This window comes from Pieris napi, chromosome 20 (genome assembly GCF_905475465.1).
Source record: "Pieris napi chromosome 20, ilPieNapi1.2, whole genome shotgun sequence".
In the NCBI taxonomy this organism is placed as follows: Eukaryota; Metazoa; Arthropoda; class Insecta; order Lepidoptera; family Pieridae; genus Pieris; species Pieris napi.
The window spans coordinates 8,038,855-8,058,744 of NC_062253.1; the positions used below are offsets into that span (position 1 = coordinate 8,038,855).

A 19,890-nucleotide genomic window follows, 5' to 3' on the forward strand; every position below is an offset into this window, starting at 1 on the left:
ATCATTTTACATACATTTCATTTCTGCATTTACATTAAAAACTTGAAGAATTTTATAAACGGTCGATTTATTTAACAGAAACGTTGCTACAACCCTTGGTTCTTGGCCTCAGATTTTTGTTTCCGATGCTGGTTTACCATCAACGGGAAAGAAAAAAACTCACATAGAATAAGCTATCCATTGGTGCTCAACCATGACGTCAGAGATGACAATCCCACGCTTTAAAGACTCCTGAAGTTTAATTTTATCCTATGAAACAGTTAATTTTGTCGGTTATGTCCGTTTTGGTTGGTACCGAGAGCAGTGTTGACTAGTGGCTTCAGCGTGCGACTCTCACCCCTGAGGTCGTAGGTTGGCTCTGCACCAATGGACTTTCTTTCTATGTGCGCATTTAACATTCGCTTGAACAGTGAAGGAAAACATCGTGAGGAAACCGACATGTCTTAGACCCAAAAAGTCGACGGCGTGTATCAGGCTCAGAAGGATGATCACCTACTTGCCTATTAGATTGATAAATGATCATGAAACAGATTCATAAATCTGAGGCCTAGACCTAAAGAGGTTGTAGCGCCACTGATTAATTTATTTATGTACGTTTTTATTGTGTTAGAGATAAATCTCGTAAATTAGATATAAACAATACAGTATAAGCTGCAGGTGACACACGATTTCACTATCAAGATATCGATAGTAGCTGTCAACTGTCAGCCGTCAAAAATAAAAAAAATGAGCTGTCAAAATAGAGTTATTCGTGAAAGAATAAAAATTTGTTCGGCAGTTTCAGAAAGAACAGTCCTACCAACAACCTTAAACAATATTTTTATGATTTCTCCAAAACGTTTCAGATTATGAAGTAAAAATTACCGCCTAGATTACCTGTCGATTCCGTTCATCTGTAATCCGAGATATTTGTATTTTCTTCCGGCCCATGGTGGCAGCAATCTTGGAGATGTTTTGGGGAGCGGGGGGTGAGAACAAATGGCCGGTGGGCTGCGTCTATGGTGTCAACAGCTAATATCTGTAACAAATAGGAATTTGTATTAAATAAATAGGTAGGTTTTATTCATTTATTGGACATTAGACATAAATGGGACTTGTTAGCCATTACTATATTAAAGAATACTCAATAAATAATGTATGACTTTACATTCTAAAACAATAATCTTTATATAAAAACTAGCGGACCCCACAGACGTTGTCCTGCATGATATTTCATGTGATTAGGATATTAAACAAAGTATGAAAGTACCGACTGCAGCCCATCTACCGGGCTGATTTGTGAATCTAAACCATTCCCAGATCCCCTTGAACACACACAAAAAATTTCATCAAAATCGGTCCAGTCGTTTGAGAGAAGTTCAGTGACATCACAGAAGAATTATATATATAAAATGATTCGCAAAACAAATTGCTAAGCTCAAAACTCGAAGACTGCTGAACCAATTCGAGTATTTTTTTTATTTATTCCTTAGACTCTGAGAAAGTTTTTGTATAAACAAATTTATATATTAGTTTTATTTAGTGCTTAGGTTTTTATTCCGGAAAAACGAACAGTATATGGGGTAGCATAGCAAAACGTTCCATATGTAGGTATGTAGCTACTAAAAGGCGAAAACGAACTTCGCGGGGGCAGTAAATACATTAAAAATACGTCATACTTCGAATCTTGGTGTTTTTGAACTAAAATTAATTAATAACCTGTAGATAAGAATGATGATGAAACAGATTCAGAAATGTGAGGCCAAGACCTAAAGAGGTTGTAGCGCCACTGATTTATTTTATTAGATAAGAATACGGAGTACAAGTATATACTGACTGATTTAATGTTATTTTGATTTCTTTTTAAAAGTGTCGATAAAGCATTTAGGTTATCTCCGATCATTCGTCACCTGATTTCGAATTTAAATTAATACTGAAAATGTTCTCTTCTGAAAACCGGATTATAATAAACTCTTTATTACACAAGACAGCGTAATTAATACGATAATAAATCTGCGTATAATTTATTAATGAGAAAAACACGTAATGTTTCGTGAACTCATAACAAAATCATTTTTTTTTTAATTGGAAAAATTGGGGCATAAAAACGTATACATAATTAGTTATGATTATAGTAAATTACGAAATTCGGCCCAATCACTGCGCAAGAGTTGAAGCAAGTACAACCTCGCTTTTAATTACATAAATAAAATGAATTTAGCATTGATATTCCTGGATTTTTTCGACCAAATATCAAAGGTTGTAATTTACTCCAATAAAATTTGTTTTAATAACAATCTTTCAATTTCCCCCAAATATTGTTGGACCAATTCTTGTCTGTGGTGTCTCGATGGAACTCTTGGCAGCAGTAAGGCCGCTCATTCATATCATATCTAATTAGATTAATATAAATTTACAATTTTGTGTGTGTTTAGAGAGATCGACTCTAACACTGAAGTCTAGTTTTTAAATTACTTCGACATATTTTTTTTAAAATGTATGACTGTAGCTTATCCATAAAATTGACGTGTTACCCAAAATACTCATCTGTCTCTTTTTATCACAGCGTAAACACAATTTGAGAGAAAGAGTAAGTTGAAGCAATGGGACTGAATTTGTAAATATGTGGGTCAGTCATTTTCTACTATTGCTAGAACATATTAATATTATTATTAACAAATACAACAAGCCTAACTTTTAGGAAATTCTTAACTGAAATCTCCATATGCTGAGTGCACGCAGGTGCGTTACCAGCCTATTAAGACGTGACTTCTTTCGTATTTCGACGGCTGAACAGTGCAGCGTCATTATGGAATCACTTTGAGGTCGGATTGTTTTGTGGGGAATCGCTAGGGACAGGGTTTTAGGTCACTGGTTTGTAGGCAATGCGGACTTTTTCTGAACGATTTTTTTTAACTTTACGATGTAATTACAATTTTATTTATATACTAAGAAACCCCCCTATGAGGCATAAAGTGGATAATATATAGTGTTTCTATTCTATGCCTAATATTTTATAAGCCATGACTAACTAGTCTAGTTGAAAAATTTCTAAAAGCCTAGTATTTTCGTTTATTTATTATATTATTATATAACTCAGGTAATAAAACGAAAAAATTACCAGCTCAAAGAAACGTCCATACTATATATATATATATATATATATATATATATATATATATATATGTATGTATAGTATTTATATATATATAAATGTAAGTAAAATATTTATATATATTATATATTTTACTTACATTTCCTAGTAATTTAGTAGTAAATTTCCTAAGTAAAAATAAAATTTTTAAATCGCTAATATCGGTCGAAAAGCCTGCTCACGTGTTAAATAATTTGACTGTTAACTAACAAGTGATGTCATAGTTTCAGTTAAACACGTTCTAATTACGTGGATATTTTAATTGTTTTGAGTTATCATATATTGCTGTATGTTTGATGAACCAATCAGCTTCCGGACAGGAGTTGGCCCCAGTTCTTGGGTTGAAAGAAAAAACATTAACATTTGTAACGCTAGAAAAATCCAAAGGCCAATGTTTACTAAAATAAGCCAGAAGACCTAATGTACTGGAAGTAGCAACCGAGGGAACATACTTGACCGTCCTTGCCTTCCCTTTTTTCTTATGGCTCATTAAATTTTTCCTTAAAAGGATAACCGAACCACGAGTGCATGAAGTGGGCTTAATCGTGAAAAACCTTCGCATACTAAAGGAGCAAACAATGAGCCTTAATGTACTGAAATAAGTCATGATTTGAAAAACAAGAACGAAAGTTCTGTAGTTAAACAGTTGCACTATCAAAAATTAAAAAGTAAAAAACACACATGTCAGAAGTGAAACTTCTTTGGCAAACTAACTTTTAAGTCTTGTTCATATTTATACAAATATAAAGGGAAGGAAATTGTATTAAGTGTCGAAAATTAATACAAATTATAAATATATTTCTTCGATAATAAAAACACGTGACATTTTCAGTTACAATAATTTGTCATCTTGAGATTTCAATGAATTATTTTGCGTAAAATATAAAAGACTAATATTTCATAAATTCTCTTTACGAAATTTTAATTTTAAAATAAAATTTCTATAAAGTAATTCTCCCTTTTCTTCGACAAAAATGCTGCACGTCTTCGTGACGTTTCATCCGTAAAAAAATTACCCTCATGCGCCTAAAGAAGTTTCACTTCAAAAACGTTGATTTTGCTTTACAGTTCGATCTCAAGTCGCCCTTCGCTTACTGTGTATTTTAAATGATAATAATCTAATTATACAGAACACTGATGGAACTAATTACGCGCCAAAACTTAATTAAAGTAGAATATGGTACGATTTTAAAGACTCCAGGATTGTTGATTATAGAAATAATTTAGGCAACTTTCCTTACAAAACAATCCGTGTATCAGAAATTTGCTCCTGTACAAAAAGAAAGGACTGGCACTTTAATTACTGCGTTTGATAGTAAAAGGTTCAATGCGTAGCATTTGGTTTATTTCGACTGTGTACAGCCTTGCGATTCTGTATTGCGACTGAACTGAGCGCGACCACCGCTGCGAAAACCGCTGTGTGAGTTCGAAAAGTGAGTTACAGAATCGCAAGGCTGTATATTATCAACTGTCTTTATTTCTTTACCTCTCATTGACGGTATACAAACAGACCAGATTAGGGTATTTTTTTTTATCTTTAAGTTTCTGATTACGAAGACTGTTTTAAATATTCATTAAAATTAAACAAAGGAAGTGATTGCTGTGCTGTATTGTATAGCTTCATTGTATTGGTAATATTAAGGAATATTCTGTTTGTAAAGTCACGGCATTAAAATCTCAATATAATAATTTAACAGTAATTCATATTATCATATTTTTATTTTAAAAATCTTGCTGCTAAAGTTGTGCTAGTGATAGCGTATTATTACTTTTGTACCTACTGTGAACCTATTTTATCAAATTTAGGTTAAAAATTAACTCAAAGTAGTTTTCTTGTCATATATTGACTTGGTAACGTATACGCTACGTCTAAAAAAACAGAATAATGAATATTTATGATTATTTTTCCGACCCTAATGTCGGCCAATAGAATTGCACCATTCGACGTCACGTGGTACAACCTACATGGTATTATACTGAAAATTTTTTGTGAAAATTTTCTCTGGTCGTTGCTTCAAGAAAAGTATTAAGTAGTTGTTTTATTCATTATGAAATTCTTATTTGTTAACTGTACATTTCGTCTCATGGTGCAATTCTATTGGCCGACATTTGGGTCGGAAAAATAATCCCCCGAATACCACTCGAGCTTCAAAATTATCGGGTATTTCCCGATAGGTTCGTTGCAAACAATTAATATAGTTGTCATGACGACTATCGTCTCTTGCTCTTGTGGTATTACATATGAGAATCTTTAGCAATGTTATGTACAAATTTTGTATCATTTCGTACAAAAACAGTGCTTAAACATTTGAGTTAAACCTTAGAATATATTATACAATAATTAATTGTCTTTGAAACTGACGTAATTTTAAAACTAATAAAAAAGTACATGCTTTATAAATGTAAGCAAAATTGCTCTTTGTATGCATATAAATGAACACAGTTTTACATATCATTTAATTTTTAGGAGATTTTTAATTTTAAGTTAACTTAATTCATAAATATAATTTGACGATTTCAGTTATTCAGTCGATTTATTTTAAATAGAAAAATCAAAGATATTGGATTACTTAAAATTTATTATCATTGTAAACGGTACTCTAATGGGCTATCGTTTGTCAAACGAGATATAATGAATATTTTACAGCATAATTATACAAAAGCAATATTAGCACAAGAATGACAACACGTGGTGTCGGAGATAAACAGTTAACCTTACGTTTCATAATACCACTAAAAATCAAGCAATTATAGGGCTTCCTACAACACAATAAGATGTAATATCCCACGTCATAATATCACCTTGACTTTGTAATACCTGAAATATGGTATTTGTACTGACTGATATTGTCGCGAACAAAGGTTAGGGAAATTGCCTTTTCTGCAGATGACACATCTCTTGTGTGTGGAAAATTGAAATATGGAGTTTTCTACGTATCGAATTAAACACGCGATCATATACAACACATAATATTACACTTATTTACATTTTAATGTTGGTATATTTAAATTTTTACCTTTTTTGGGTCAAGTTGACTTTGGATAACGCGAGTACTACACATTTAAATAAAACCTCATTAAATCATATTGTGAATTTATTACCAAAAAACACTTTGTTCATGACAAAGATTTTTAATTAATTTTTTTACGCAACATATTTGTATACTGTGCCCGGATGACATATTATTAATAACTAGAGTCTGAATTACAAAACTTGGTTTATATGTACTAATAATTAAACTATTTCTTAGACATAACTTCGAATTCAAAAGAATATTAATTATCTTTCAAAGTAATTATCTGAGCTTTTGTTTATTAAATGTGAAGCCTGTTTTCATAACATTCAATACCGTTCCAGGCTCGTGCGACCTTGCAGGAGGATGGGGAGCACCCACGCGTATAAGCACCCCTACCCAATACCACCCTTTGACCGTAACATCAAAGTTCAAAATCGGTTGGCGCGTTTCATTGCATTTTGACCCTTGGACGCTGCATCAAAACTAGATCATATCACGCAGTGTACACCAAACAATCCATTAGTATTGGATTTCAATTTTACATAGATAGCTTTCAGGTTTCAGTATTGTGCCCAATTACGGGAGTAATTAATGGTAGCTCCATATCAGATGAACCTTTGTTTTGTTCCTAGGTTAAGTTCGCTTAATGCAGTGATTTATTTATACGACGACATACAGATAACGGGATATGAGATACATTTTTTATGATAAGTGTATTTAAAAAATACTTTCAGTTTAGGACTCAAAGTGGTACTTAAAGAACGTCGTTAAGATATACTTAGTAAAGATTTTAGTAAGTTATTATAAAATATAGAATATTAGCAAAATGTTTCATTGCTTCTTTAAATCAATCGTTAAGTTTCCAGACTTGACTTCCTAAGGTGAATGATTATTAATAGCAATCTAATTACAAATACTACGTATTTTTATATCAACATTCATAGATGAAATCTAATGCTAACATAAATTAATATAACAAAAAACAGTAACTAACTTCAAAATATAATAACTAAAATATATTATTAAAAGGAGTCCCTTTAGGCAGCGTTCCGCCTTTAAATAGCTGGACTAATTCTTTGTCCGAGGTAACCAGCTCTTCGGTCTCCTGTGATGTCGACTAACCTTTTTGCTATTTCCTTAAATAATTGTACGTATTTTGTATTTAATGTCATATAAAATGTGTATAAAGCCTCGAGTTCCAGTTGTTATTGCATTTCTCCTTTGTAGGGGGGGTGAGTGGGTGAACAACGTTATTCAAATATTTGCGGAGATGCACGTGTACGCCGATATCAGCAAAACTGTGCGACCTCTAAATAATAATATAGAGGTCGCACCGTTAAAAATTGTCATCGTGTTGAAAGTGGAATTAATAAGGAGGGGATCGTGGAAATCAACAGGATGACCCATATGCTTATAAAGAAAATTATCTAGGACCAATACTGCGACACTGGTATATTATTTTAATTATTCAATATAATTTACATTATTGTAGTAAATTATAAAATGTGAAACCAAAGATTATAGTTAAGAAGGTATTGGGAGACTGGTTTCCAAGCTAGGTCAGAACCTGTGACATGGATAACCAAAAAATACATGAGTAGGCAAACAAATTTAACGTTTAAAAAAACAGTTAACTAGATTACTACAGAAATAAAGTTAACTCAAAAAATAAACGTGCGGCTTTCGTTTTGGTAGATTTTTGAATATTATATATGGGATATATTATTCGCTATATCACTTCTGCTGAATTCATATTAAATTATCGAATTTTGATACGATGATTACAATCTACTACTTTTAAGTGTCTATATATTGTAATTTCCCTTAATACACTTCATTAAACATGCTCAGCGGTATTAGTCCGATCAAACGCCCACAACGGCTTATGCTTTGTATGAAATTCTTTAAAGAACTCTATGATACTTAATAAAATATTCCCCTGTCCGCTTTTTAGTATGGATTATAACATTTCAATAGACGACCCATTACCTATACTATATTACATAGAGATTTTAATATCTATTGGAAGCCAAGTAATAACTGATTTTTGCGATATACCCTGTAAAAGAATTCCTATAAGAATTCCCATCTCGAGTGCGAAGCTTGTTTGGTTGCCTAGCAACGCGTCAGTGGCAAGATGGCGCGGGTGACGTCAGCTGAGCCAGGGTGGCAGGGGGGCAAGGTTGCTACCAAGCGTGTCACGTTCCAATGAAAAAGAGGCCTAAGATCCACACCGAGAGCTGTCCTTCAAGCGATATTGCGGAAGGTAAAAGTGCGAAATTATACCGACATACGAAAATCAGCGACGCGGCAACGGGCTGAAGGATTTTAGAGTCTAGATTCGCGTGGCAAGAGATCTTGTACGGTTGTTTGGTCGAGTATCATCATGGAACCGTTTGACCTATGTCAAGTTCAGTGAAAGCAAAAGTTGTTTAGTTTACGAATTATATAACTTTATAATTGGGTTAAATACAAAATTTAAATCGATGGGTTTCGCAGTATCGTGTTTGGGATGACCAAGTGCCGTAACCATGACTGCGATGACAATCGGGCATGACGTCATTTCACACACACAGATATAGTGTCTGATAAGGAAACCGCAAGTGTGTTAATACAAACAGTGGGCGAGTATTATGTTATTATTTACAATATTAAATCGTAGTAGTTATCAATCATAAACTATATTGTAACACTAATTATAAAAAGTCACTCCTAGTTGTTATTATTATTACGAAATTAGTTTTTTAATTAATACATATTTATAAGGGATCACAGATTTTAGAACGTTAATTTAAAAAAAAAAGTGCGTGCGTACAAAGTACACATGTCAGAAGTGAAACTTCTTTGTAAATTAATTATTAAAATAAAAGCCCCAATAGATAATCATGTACCAGTATATAATCACTCCATGTATTTGTATAATATATTTGTGAATATACACACATATATTATACAATATGTACACAAATTGAAAATACACGAAATTCTATTTTAAAAATAGAATTTCGGATATTTTCGTATATTGCTATGTTCGCCCTTTCTCACTCTCTCAATCAGTCTCAATCGCTCTCTCCCTTTTCTTCGACAAAAACGCTGCACATCTTCGTGACGCTATTATTATTATTGTATTCCATCCGTAAAAAATTTACCCTCATGCGCCTAGAGAAGTTTCACTTCAAAAAATTAGGCTTGAAAATCTGCTATTCTATAGATAGTTATTACTACTACTACTATGTGGCTTAGATGGCTTTTAATTTGTAATATTTGTATAGTGTATTTTTGTATGTCGCACATGTTTAATTCCCTACACGAAACAGTCAGAATTACAGTACTTTGTCACTAATTCACGTCTTATTACGTGTATTGAATTATGTGTTTTAAATCTGTAATTTGCTTTATAAATGTATTTTAATGAATAAAATATGTTTAAGTAATACATAATTACTAATAATACCAATATTTCTATAAACATATTGGTGTACTGTGTTAAAATCTAAAATATTAACAACAATTAATAACAAAACATTTAATTCTTTACATACCTCAATTAAGATCCATAGGAGCTTGGATATTATATATACATATATATTATATACAAGCTGACTTGGCAAACGTCGTTTTGCCATGTACATATATTATTTCAAGGAACCATTTTTTTAGCTCAATAAAAATAACTATCTACTGTAATTAAAAATAGGGGTTGATCGTATAGGAGTGAAAATTAGAGGTTGTATGTATTTTTTATGCTGTATCATAAAAAAATAAAAACAAAAAAAATTGTCCAAAAAGTAAAAATAAATATTTTGGGGTGGACACCCCTAATCACTTAGGGGTATGAAAGATATATAGTATCCGATTCTCAGACTTAGTGAATCTGTATAAAAAAATTCATAAGAATCGGTCGAGCTGTTTCGGAGGAGTATGGTAACTAACATTGTGACACGAGAATTTTATATTTAAGATATTTATCTGTTGCGTTGTAAACAATGATAATCAATGTACAGAGTTACAATACTTCGTTGTAAGTTCAAAAATCACTGATAACTAAGGTCAAAGCAACGTTACAATGTCACTTGAGTAGCACCTTTGTTCCTTTCATATGTTAATTGTAGATGGCGCCAGATATGATTTATCAGAATATATTTGCCCACACGTTACGATTCATAACGCTGTGTTATTCCACACATATTTCCTAGTGTTTTAGCTGTATTGGGGTTTTTGTTTGTATTGTGTTATGCCCCAAGACTGTTGACTATCTTACAAACGCGTGCTAAGCTACTTTGGCCATATTGCCGGAAGAGAACCAAATAGTCTCGACAAGTTGGTAGGGAGGAGTGATGGCAGAAGTCGGAGTCGATCGCCTACGCGTTGGTTTTACAAAGTAAAGACAATTATGGGTCTAAATATCCCTAATGCACTGAGACAAGCTGAGGGTAGAGTGGTGTGTGGAGGCAACAAGTCGATGTGTAGCTGAGAGCTTTTCAAGACAACCTTTAGTAATGAAGTTTGCGAAGAAGTGTGATCACAAAAGCAATAAATAAATTTGCATTAAATGTATTAATTAATATACTTATTTATTTATTTGTTTACAATATTGGCAACGCTCGGCACACTGATATGTATCAGGCAAAACAAAATACAAGGCAAACAACAAACACGAGGAGATAAAAAAAAAGTTATATAATATTTTTGCTGTTATGGTTTCATGTACAGACCTCTGTGTTATAATTTAATAAAAAACGTGTGTGTACACGTGTTAGAAGTTATACTTCTTTGGCGTAACAAGGGAAAAATCTTTTCAAAAAAATTATTCTAGGTTTGTAGAAAAAACGACAGCAATAGAAAAAATTTACTCTCATAATTTTTTCCCTAACTTAAAAAAAACTAAAATGTTGACTATAGCTAACTTCAGGGTGTTGGTTTTTTGTGACGGTGTGCGCGCGCATCGTAAAAATTTACTCTCATCATATTTTCCTAACGCGCCAAAAGAAGTCAAAGTATTACGTCAAAAAAATTAATACAACCCTTTTTCTTTATATGTTCCAGCCTCTGTATGCATTTGTTTTTTTTAATTGCCAACTGACAATGTCGCGAGTCTAAGTCATGACAGGCCAAGTTCCTCATGATGTATTTGCAAAGCATAAAAATATGAAGATCGTCCAACTTTTGGTTGGATGCTGCATTAAAAACGATGAACAGCATAATTGAGTATTTGATTAAATTTCATACAAGCTACTTTTTTCTATTCGTAAATGAAATCTCAAATCGCGATGGGCGTTTGTTTATTGGGCACCAACACCCGTCTGACCCGAAGCGCAAAACTATGTCAAGCAGTTTATTTAATCTGGCCACGTGGTATGGAAAAAAGAATCATATTCTAAGCCATTAAGGTGTATATCAGAGTGAAGGTGGGATTGGTCTTTCGTACCTTTGCCCTTGAATGTGTTAACGATGTTACTCCAAGAAAGCATTGTCACTAGATGCGGATGGGAATTTATACTTTTAAAACTGACTTCATAATTTTCCATAGACGTTTTTAGATTTTTTATTCCCCAAAACTTATATTTGATCCAAAGAAGGCAACATTTTTCACACACTAGTATAAGGATTTTCTTTTCGATTTTTTTGTTTCCCCGATATTTTGATACCACATTGATTATTATATACAAGGGGATCAGAATCTGACAGTGAGAAATGCAAATTTGAAATTATGGAAGCATTTGATTTTGGGTTTTTTAGTGCATTTGTTGTGAAATCTAAAACTGATGTTGCATCTTCTAAGTATCTAAACAGATTAGTACATAAAATATATCTTCGATACATAACAAGTCTTATGCGTCTAAAAATATGAGATTCCCACTCTATATTAATAACTATAAAATCCTCGTACTATGTATTGTTCAGACACTCGAGGAATCGCGCGGTACAAAAACTCACTATTGTGATCGGGATCGCTATCGTTGTCGCTATTAGATGTTACAAAGTTTAACCAGCCTTGCGATTCTGTAGCTCACTTTTCGAACTCTCACAGAGGTTTTTACAGCGGCGGTCGCGACTGCTTCACAACTGATTCGAGCGCGACCGCTGCACTCTGGTTACAAAGAATGAAAGGACATTTGAAATTGGGTTTGTCTATAGAAGTGCGAGTGTCACTCAAATATTGTATTGAACTAGTAATTCAAATTCGTTTTATTAGTAAACGGTTACTGTATAATGCAATCAACAAAATATGATTACCATTTTTGAACCGGATTGCAAGTATCGAAATTGGTTCAGAGGCGTTAAAGATAAACATTTCAGATAAATATTAAAATGACCAAAATTTCGATATTTCCACTTAAATTTCTTAATTATGCGTTTAATATCAACAAATAGAATGTAAATTGTTTCGTATAAGCTAATTTGGACAGACCTTATTAGATAAATTATTTTTATATTTTAATGTAGCTTTATGCATATACACTGTTTATTTATAATTATTTGAGAAATGTTCACGTAATATTTAAGTACTAACAAATGATTGATCGTAGGTTGTTTATCAATCTGCGAATTATCAATAACGTACGTGGCCATAACTTCTAGATAGGGATTACGATACCGAAGATACGTTTGCCAAACGCCTACGTATTATCGATATGAATCTAAGTATTTTTTAGATCTATAGATTAAAAAAATATTCTTATCTGTTTCATAATTAAATGTCAACTGTCACTAAAAGTTTAAAATTCAAATCGGATTCCAAGATGGACTCCTAATGGGCCTCATAGCCTAGCGGTCTTATTAAGTGGCAGCTAGGTGAGGGGTACCGGGTTCGATTCCCGGTTCGAGGGCAAGTTTTAATTTAATTTAAATTTGTTTTCGGCCTTTGGGAGGGTTGTGCGGTACCGGGCGAGTGCTTAAACCGTACATGGAGGGCACGGTCGAATTTCTAAGGCAAGCAGTGAGTATGCTACCTAAGAAAGGAGACTGTGATGGTTTAGAACGTAGCAATACGTTCTAGGCCGAGGATGGCAAATAACAAGTGCGAATTATAAAAATCCTATACTTGACGCTGGCTAATGCACAAACCGTGCCAGAGCCATAAAGGAAAAAAAAATAGTCTCCTAACTACGTAAGAGTGGCTTCGGCCTTTAAAACTACCAAAATTCTCCAATTATTACCAAGAACAAGGCTGTATCGACTAAAGTCCTTTGGGGATTAGCTTAGCCCCTTCCCATTGGGGATAAATTAATATCATCATCATTAAAATTCGAATCTATATTCGGATGTCACAATTCGTTACGATACATATAAACTTAATGTGGAAAATTAGTAGATTCAAATTTACTGTTCTTTTTTCAAAAATAATCCAGAGGCGCTACAACTAGGCCGCTCACTGCATCCGTCTTTGTGATCACATTTTTAACTATATTTTAAAACTCGGAAGTATTTTTTTATGTCGGATCAAATTTCTCCACCTACTACGATCAAAAATGTTCCAGAACAGGTAACACTATTTTCTTTTGAAAGCTCTACCTACGCACGTTATTTAGTAATTTCGAGATCGAAGGGTATATGGTACGACCGAAATAACGTGGCTAAACCGTAGAGCAGTCTAAATAAAATTGCCAGTGTATTTGAATTTTGGGAAAACATATCGCTCATGTCAAAACAGACAGAATAAATAAATAAAGATTTCATTTAAATCTTTATTTATTATAAAAACCTAAGCACCTACTAAATAAAAACTCTATTTTCTACCCATAAAAACATTACTTTATCTTAACCGTTTATTAATGTTGAATATTATACACATATATTATCCTAATTATGTTCTATTCCAAAGAATTTATGTAATCCGTCCTGTAGTTATTTCATTCGTTATAAAAATTAAAATTTCCTCTTTATAATATTAAATAATAATTGTTATTGCTAATTGTTAGCTATTCATACAATTGGAAGAGGTAATAAATATATTATTTACCTGCTATTTTACGTATAACACTATAACCTGACTCAGTGATATTAATTTGAATACAATTACGAATTACAGCATAACGTCGATTAGTTTGCCGCTTAGTATTAGATCTTGTTATACTCTGGTATTCTTGGGGCTTCTGTTTATGCTCTCATAATTATTACTGTAGTCTCCTGAAAACATAGGTAACTCCACCTTCCAATTTACTAGTATCTGCCTTCTTTGAAACGACCATAAACCTCATTTCAACCTATTTAACCTCTTCAAGTTGTAGAAAAACGAAGAAAACATTATATTCAACCCTTCTTCGTAACAGTGTGAATTTTTATTACATGATACTAGGGTTCTTTCAGTGTCCAAGTCCATAAAATGTTCTCTTCATTTTCCTACAACTAGGAGACGTTGAACAGGTTGAAATGGGGTTTATGATCGTTTCAAAGAAGGCAGATACTAGTAAATTCGAAGGTGAAGTTACTCCTGATTTCAGGAAGCTGCAGCAATAGTTATGAGAGCATAAACAGAAGACCCAAGAATACCAGTATATAACACTAAATCACCTTAAAAGCAACACTACATAAACATATTAAGAAAATATATATACTCTATAGCACTATGGGTTTTTAGATCTATTTACCTATATACATGAAGGATATAAAATTCTGTAACCACTTAAATGGGACAAATGCGACGGTTAGATTGATGAGTATGGTTTACGTGAGCAGCCTTTGACAATATTTGGGTCGAAGGGATAACTATTTTCTTTTGGGAAAACAGTTTTCCATATACATTAAGTTCAGATTCAATATTTACCGCTGAGTGTAGTAGTATCACTCCCGTATGTCAAAGACGCATTTCTTTTAAAAGAAAAATCATAGTGCACTAAAGAGTTCGAATCCAAAACCTCAGATCGGCGTTACCAAATATACACTAAGCTAATACTTCTCTAAGTCCAAATAAGCATAATTAAATACATGCTTACAAATTCTCATATCAGTAATTATTATTTTCATAAAATACGCATCCCAAGCAAAAAGAAAAGTTGCATAACGAGTTGTCTTCTAAAAAAATAAAAAAGTAAAAGCCAACGCACCGCACGCCGTCATGCTGGCAACATTGAACGCGCGCAAAAAAAAGCAAATGGCTGCCGTCAAGGTCATAAGAAGCTGTCCTAGTCACGGAGGGCATTTACACTTTTTTTATAATTGCCCAAGGGCTTTGCGAGACCGAGAAAAAATTAAAACCGCATTTTTCCACTACCTGCCTCAACATTAATTCGATGTGCTCTTTGTACGCATCATATTAGACTGGAGACGAGAAGTGATTTAAAACCTTTTTGGACATTGAACTACTTTATTGAAAGCTTTATATTAAATGTATTTTTCCATTATTGAAAAATTTTACACAATATTTGATAATAAAATCGAGAATGTAGTATTGCGAATCGATTATCAGAGTTGTCTTGCAAAACCAGAATCATTGTAGGCTTGTTTTAAAAAAATAAAAAGTGTAGTTTGCGACGATCGCCTGGGAACGCATCTCGGTGTTTCTTCATTAATTTTGGACTCTGCTGCGATGCACTACAGGATATTTTAAATGCCTCTTAAAAAAGTCGATAAGCCATAAGTGGCGGTTGCACCTGTAGATAAAGCTAGGTTATATGAAATACGGCGCCGTTTTAAGATATTGTAATCGTTATATACAATTAATATGTTGTCATACAATTTTACATGCGTACATAAGGGTGATAAACGTTGAAAGCAAACAGATTATGGTCGGTTTTATTATTTTACTACGCGGCCATTTAAAAGAATAGACACGATAATTCATCAAGCCCATTATTATAGAAGGCCGGATAGTTTTGGACAAGTTTACTACCCTGAACCTATACCTACAAGTAGAGATCCATCTGTTACAAGACGTCAATGTGTGCATGCATTTCGTCTTTATATTCACTACATATGTGTTAGTAGAACTACTGTAGGGCTAAGAGTTCTGTAAGCTTCTTTAGCTATTACCGTCTTTTATATTATCACGTTCATTCTTTTTTCTGTGGTCTTATTTAATAAATCTCTACGCACGAATGTTTCAGTTGTATATATTATAATCATGTCAAAATTCCTGTGTTTATGTAAAATGTTTATTAAAACAAAAGAACCACTTTCACTTGTTTTTATCCTTATTTAAACGAAATATTTAATTAATTACAAAGGAATTTAGAAAGTGTTATAATAAATTCCTGAACTGGGCAACAGCATTGATCATGACTCAAGATAAAACGCCTTGACATTGCCATAGACGATATCATTTAATCCTACTTCTCAAGTAATTATTAGTACTTAACAAGAATTTTCAATATATTTTAGACTTGGTTCCAGCAACCAATATTGATACTGTTTGAAGTATTAAATGTGGTTTCACTGGATGAAACCAGGTATGAGATCCCACGTCCATGATCAATGGAGAAATACACATTAAATGATTCTAATTTTATATATAAATAAAAGACGCAGATTAAAAAGTCCTTATAAAAGAAATAGAATTGTTTATAATTTATTTCAATATGTAGATCCAATTTTATTGGAATTTACTTACTACTTTATTACAATAGGAGAAAAATAATAAAAAAAATATATTTCATCAGTTGTGTCAAAGTTTGTAGAAGTTACTAATAAAAATGTATGTATGTAACACATTTAAAAATAATAGTCTTATGAAATTTCCGCCTTGTTTATATCAACTTATCAGGCAGCTTTATCGGCAAAGGCGCTCATGATAAGAAAATGGAAGTCATTCAGATTCAATGAATCTCTTTGCAGAAAAAATACTTGAGTACGAGTTGTTTTTATCTAGATATCAAAACGATATTATATAGGTATATTTGATAACGACCAAAACTAGATATATTTAATAATTTTTCCCAAAACACTTATTGGCCGCTATGTTTTTATAAACAACGTTCACAATTTTTCTGTAGTGTATTTAGTATCAGCATTGCATCCATGCGAGGCCGGGGCGGGTCGCTAGTATGTTTATATTACTAAATGATTAAGTAAAATAATAATAATTATTTTATTTAATCATTTTAAATCAAATTTTAAAATCATTATTAGATAAAATATTAATAATTAGGAGAGCAGGAGCCTTACTAACAATTTCTTTCAGGATACCTAAGTAAAAAACATAATTAAGAGACTATGAAAAAGCAAAAAAAGTGCTATAGTGTGCTAATTCGCCAGGTAGCCGGCGTCGCTAGTCGCGCATCGGAGCGGTCAACTCTGGCTACGCTGGCTACTTGGCGACGTCGACAGTCGGTAGCCAAGTGAGTTAGCCGGCATACATCTTAAAGGCCGATTTACATTATCTTAGTGTTTAGGAGAGTGCTTCAGGATAGTACTTTAGTTGAAACATGTAAACGCTACTTGCTTTAGTACGGTTCTACTTGACTTTCAAGTTGAATCAAAATAGAATCGCTTTTTATTTTTGTTTCAAGTGATACCCCTCCCGCGCCCGCGCACCCCCCGATATCTTCCATCGTTGAGTGTCGTGAAACGCGTGCGTGTTTTTTGATTTTTAAAGATGGCTAGATGGTCGGAAGATACAACTATCAAATTTGTGTCTGAATATGTTGTTCACGAATGTTTGTGGAACGTTAAAAACAATTTATACAAAAACAAACCGGCTAGGCATTCGGCATACACTGCCTTAAAAGAAGCTATTTTGTTTATTATTTATATTTAGTTTATTTATTTCGAATAAAATCTCGTGTTCTAGTTGTTCCATAACTACAGTTAGTATTTTGCGTAGAATAGAGCGTATTTGCCGACGTCGTTGCGCGTTCATTGTGGCGCTGTAATGATACTCTACTGGAAGAAATGTAAACGTTCACTCGCAACGCACAAAAGCACTAAAGAACTTGCCTTTCAAGTTGTACTAAAGCACTCTCCTAAACACTAAGATAATGTAAATCGGCCTTAATATGAACTAGTTGGCGACGTGGCCATGGCGTCCCGGTGAGGCAGAGGCCTTAATCTTGCTGTCTGGTCGAATCTGCTTTTGTCATTAGCAGCCCATAATATGCAGCAATTTTTGTAAATATATTCCTTTTTGATAAGATTAATACAGCATTAATATTATTACTTCGCGATAGAGGCTTCGTCAATATAATATGTCAATATATAACTCAAGACGCCATAAAAAACCTAGAAGATATGTAAAGATCGCGCACGATTTTCTTAATGCAGCTGTCAAGTTGGACTGAGTAAAAATATTACACTTAATAGGCACTTTTACTGTGTCACTTAATTGCTTCATGAACCGGTTAGAACTAGCTTGGTAGCAATGACTTCAAATTGCTACTGCAAGATGTCTGCAACTTTTGATCGGCCATACTTAAAAGTAAATTTTGTAGACTAAACGATTGGTGTCTTTGTGATTCAGTTGTGTAATTTAGATAGAAAATTTATGTGCTAAACGTATTTATTATAAATAACTAGCTGACCCGGCTGTATGCATTTTATTTCTAGGAAACATTTTTTTAGTTCAATAAAATAACTATCTACTATAATAAAAAATAGGGGTCGATCGTAGAGGGATGAAAATTAGGGGTTGTATGTATGTTTGTATGCTATATCATAAAAAAATAAAAACAATTTTTTTTTGGTGTGGACACTCCTTATCACTTAGGGGTTTAAAAGATAGATAGTAGCCGATTCTCAGACTTACTGAATATGCGTTAAAAATCATAAGAACCGGTCGAGCCGTTTCGGAGGAGTATGGGAACGAACATTGTGACACGAGAATTTAATATATTAGATTTATTTAAAATGTTATGCGGTGTAGGTTGCTAAAACGGTGAGTTTATTGCAATTAATCTGAGCCACGCCATCGACTTTGATTTGTTCTTAAATGTTTTAAAATCTTTTAATTTTTGTGAATATATATGAATAAATTACCATTTATTTAATTTAAGTTTAATTATATATATTACAATAACATGCAGATGCTTAATCTGACATAAAAAAGTAAATGCATTTCATCCGGGCTACGCCATTGATTTGAGAACTGTCGTTAAATGTTTTTAATTGTTTTTGATGTTAATTTGTATTTGCAATTTTCTTAACCTACACCTAATAATTAAAATAATTAAAATGAAAATAAATTTAAAAAGTTTGGTCCCAGTGACAGTGTACCTTTAACGCTGGTTGCATTTCCTCGCCGCATTGCGATACTTATGCGTTGAGCGAGAAAAGCACCAGCTCTGGGGTCACCGGTACTATCTACTAGGCGCCAACTTAAATCTTTAATTAGCGCCTGTGCACTTGAACCCCACGGCCCAAGAGTCTCTACTCCAAAGGGAACAAAATAGAAGTTGGAGTAAAGACTCTTATATTTGTGCCGTTTATTATTTTCTGCTCTGCGGACCCCCCCAGCTTTTTTGCATCGTTAGTTTTATTTTGGCTTGGTTTTTTAATCTTACATAAAAAATGGATTTTAAATACGCCACCACCGCATCCACGGAAACAATAGGTAATCACACGAAAAATCACAAAACATGTGTAAAAATTTTATGTTAAGTAATTAAATACATGCTATAAAATAATATTGCCTTCATCAATAATGACTGACAATAATTATTAATAAATAATGTTTGGGTTGAGATATAAAAAGCGAAAACGAGGTCAATGTTACTGCATATTAAACTTACCAAAATGGCATTCAAAAAGATGTATGTATTTAAATCTGAATAATTCTATTACCGACTTATTTAAAAATAAATCAAATAA

General features: G+C 33.0%; 1 protein-coding gene across 6 annotated transcripts in view; it reads right to left on the reverse strand.

Moving 5' to 3' along the window:
• LOC125059497 (myocyte-specific enhancer factor 2) overlaps positions 1 to 19,890 on the reverse strand; it is a 62,196-nt gene that overhangs the window by 14,115 nt on the left and 28,191 nt on the right. For all 6 annotated transcript variants that reach the window (XM_047663930.1, XM_047663928.1, XM_047663929.1 and 3 more), the window contains exon 2: positions 877 to 1,018. In XM_047663930.1, coding sequence (XP_047519886.1) covers positions 877 to 930 — 54 coding nt within the window. In that variant the 5' untranslated portion in view covers positions 931 to 1,018. The remainder of the gene's footprint in view (positions 1 to 876; positions 1,019 to 19,890) is intronic.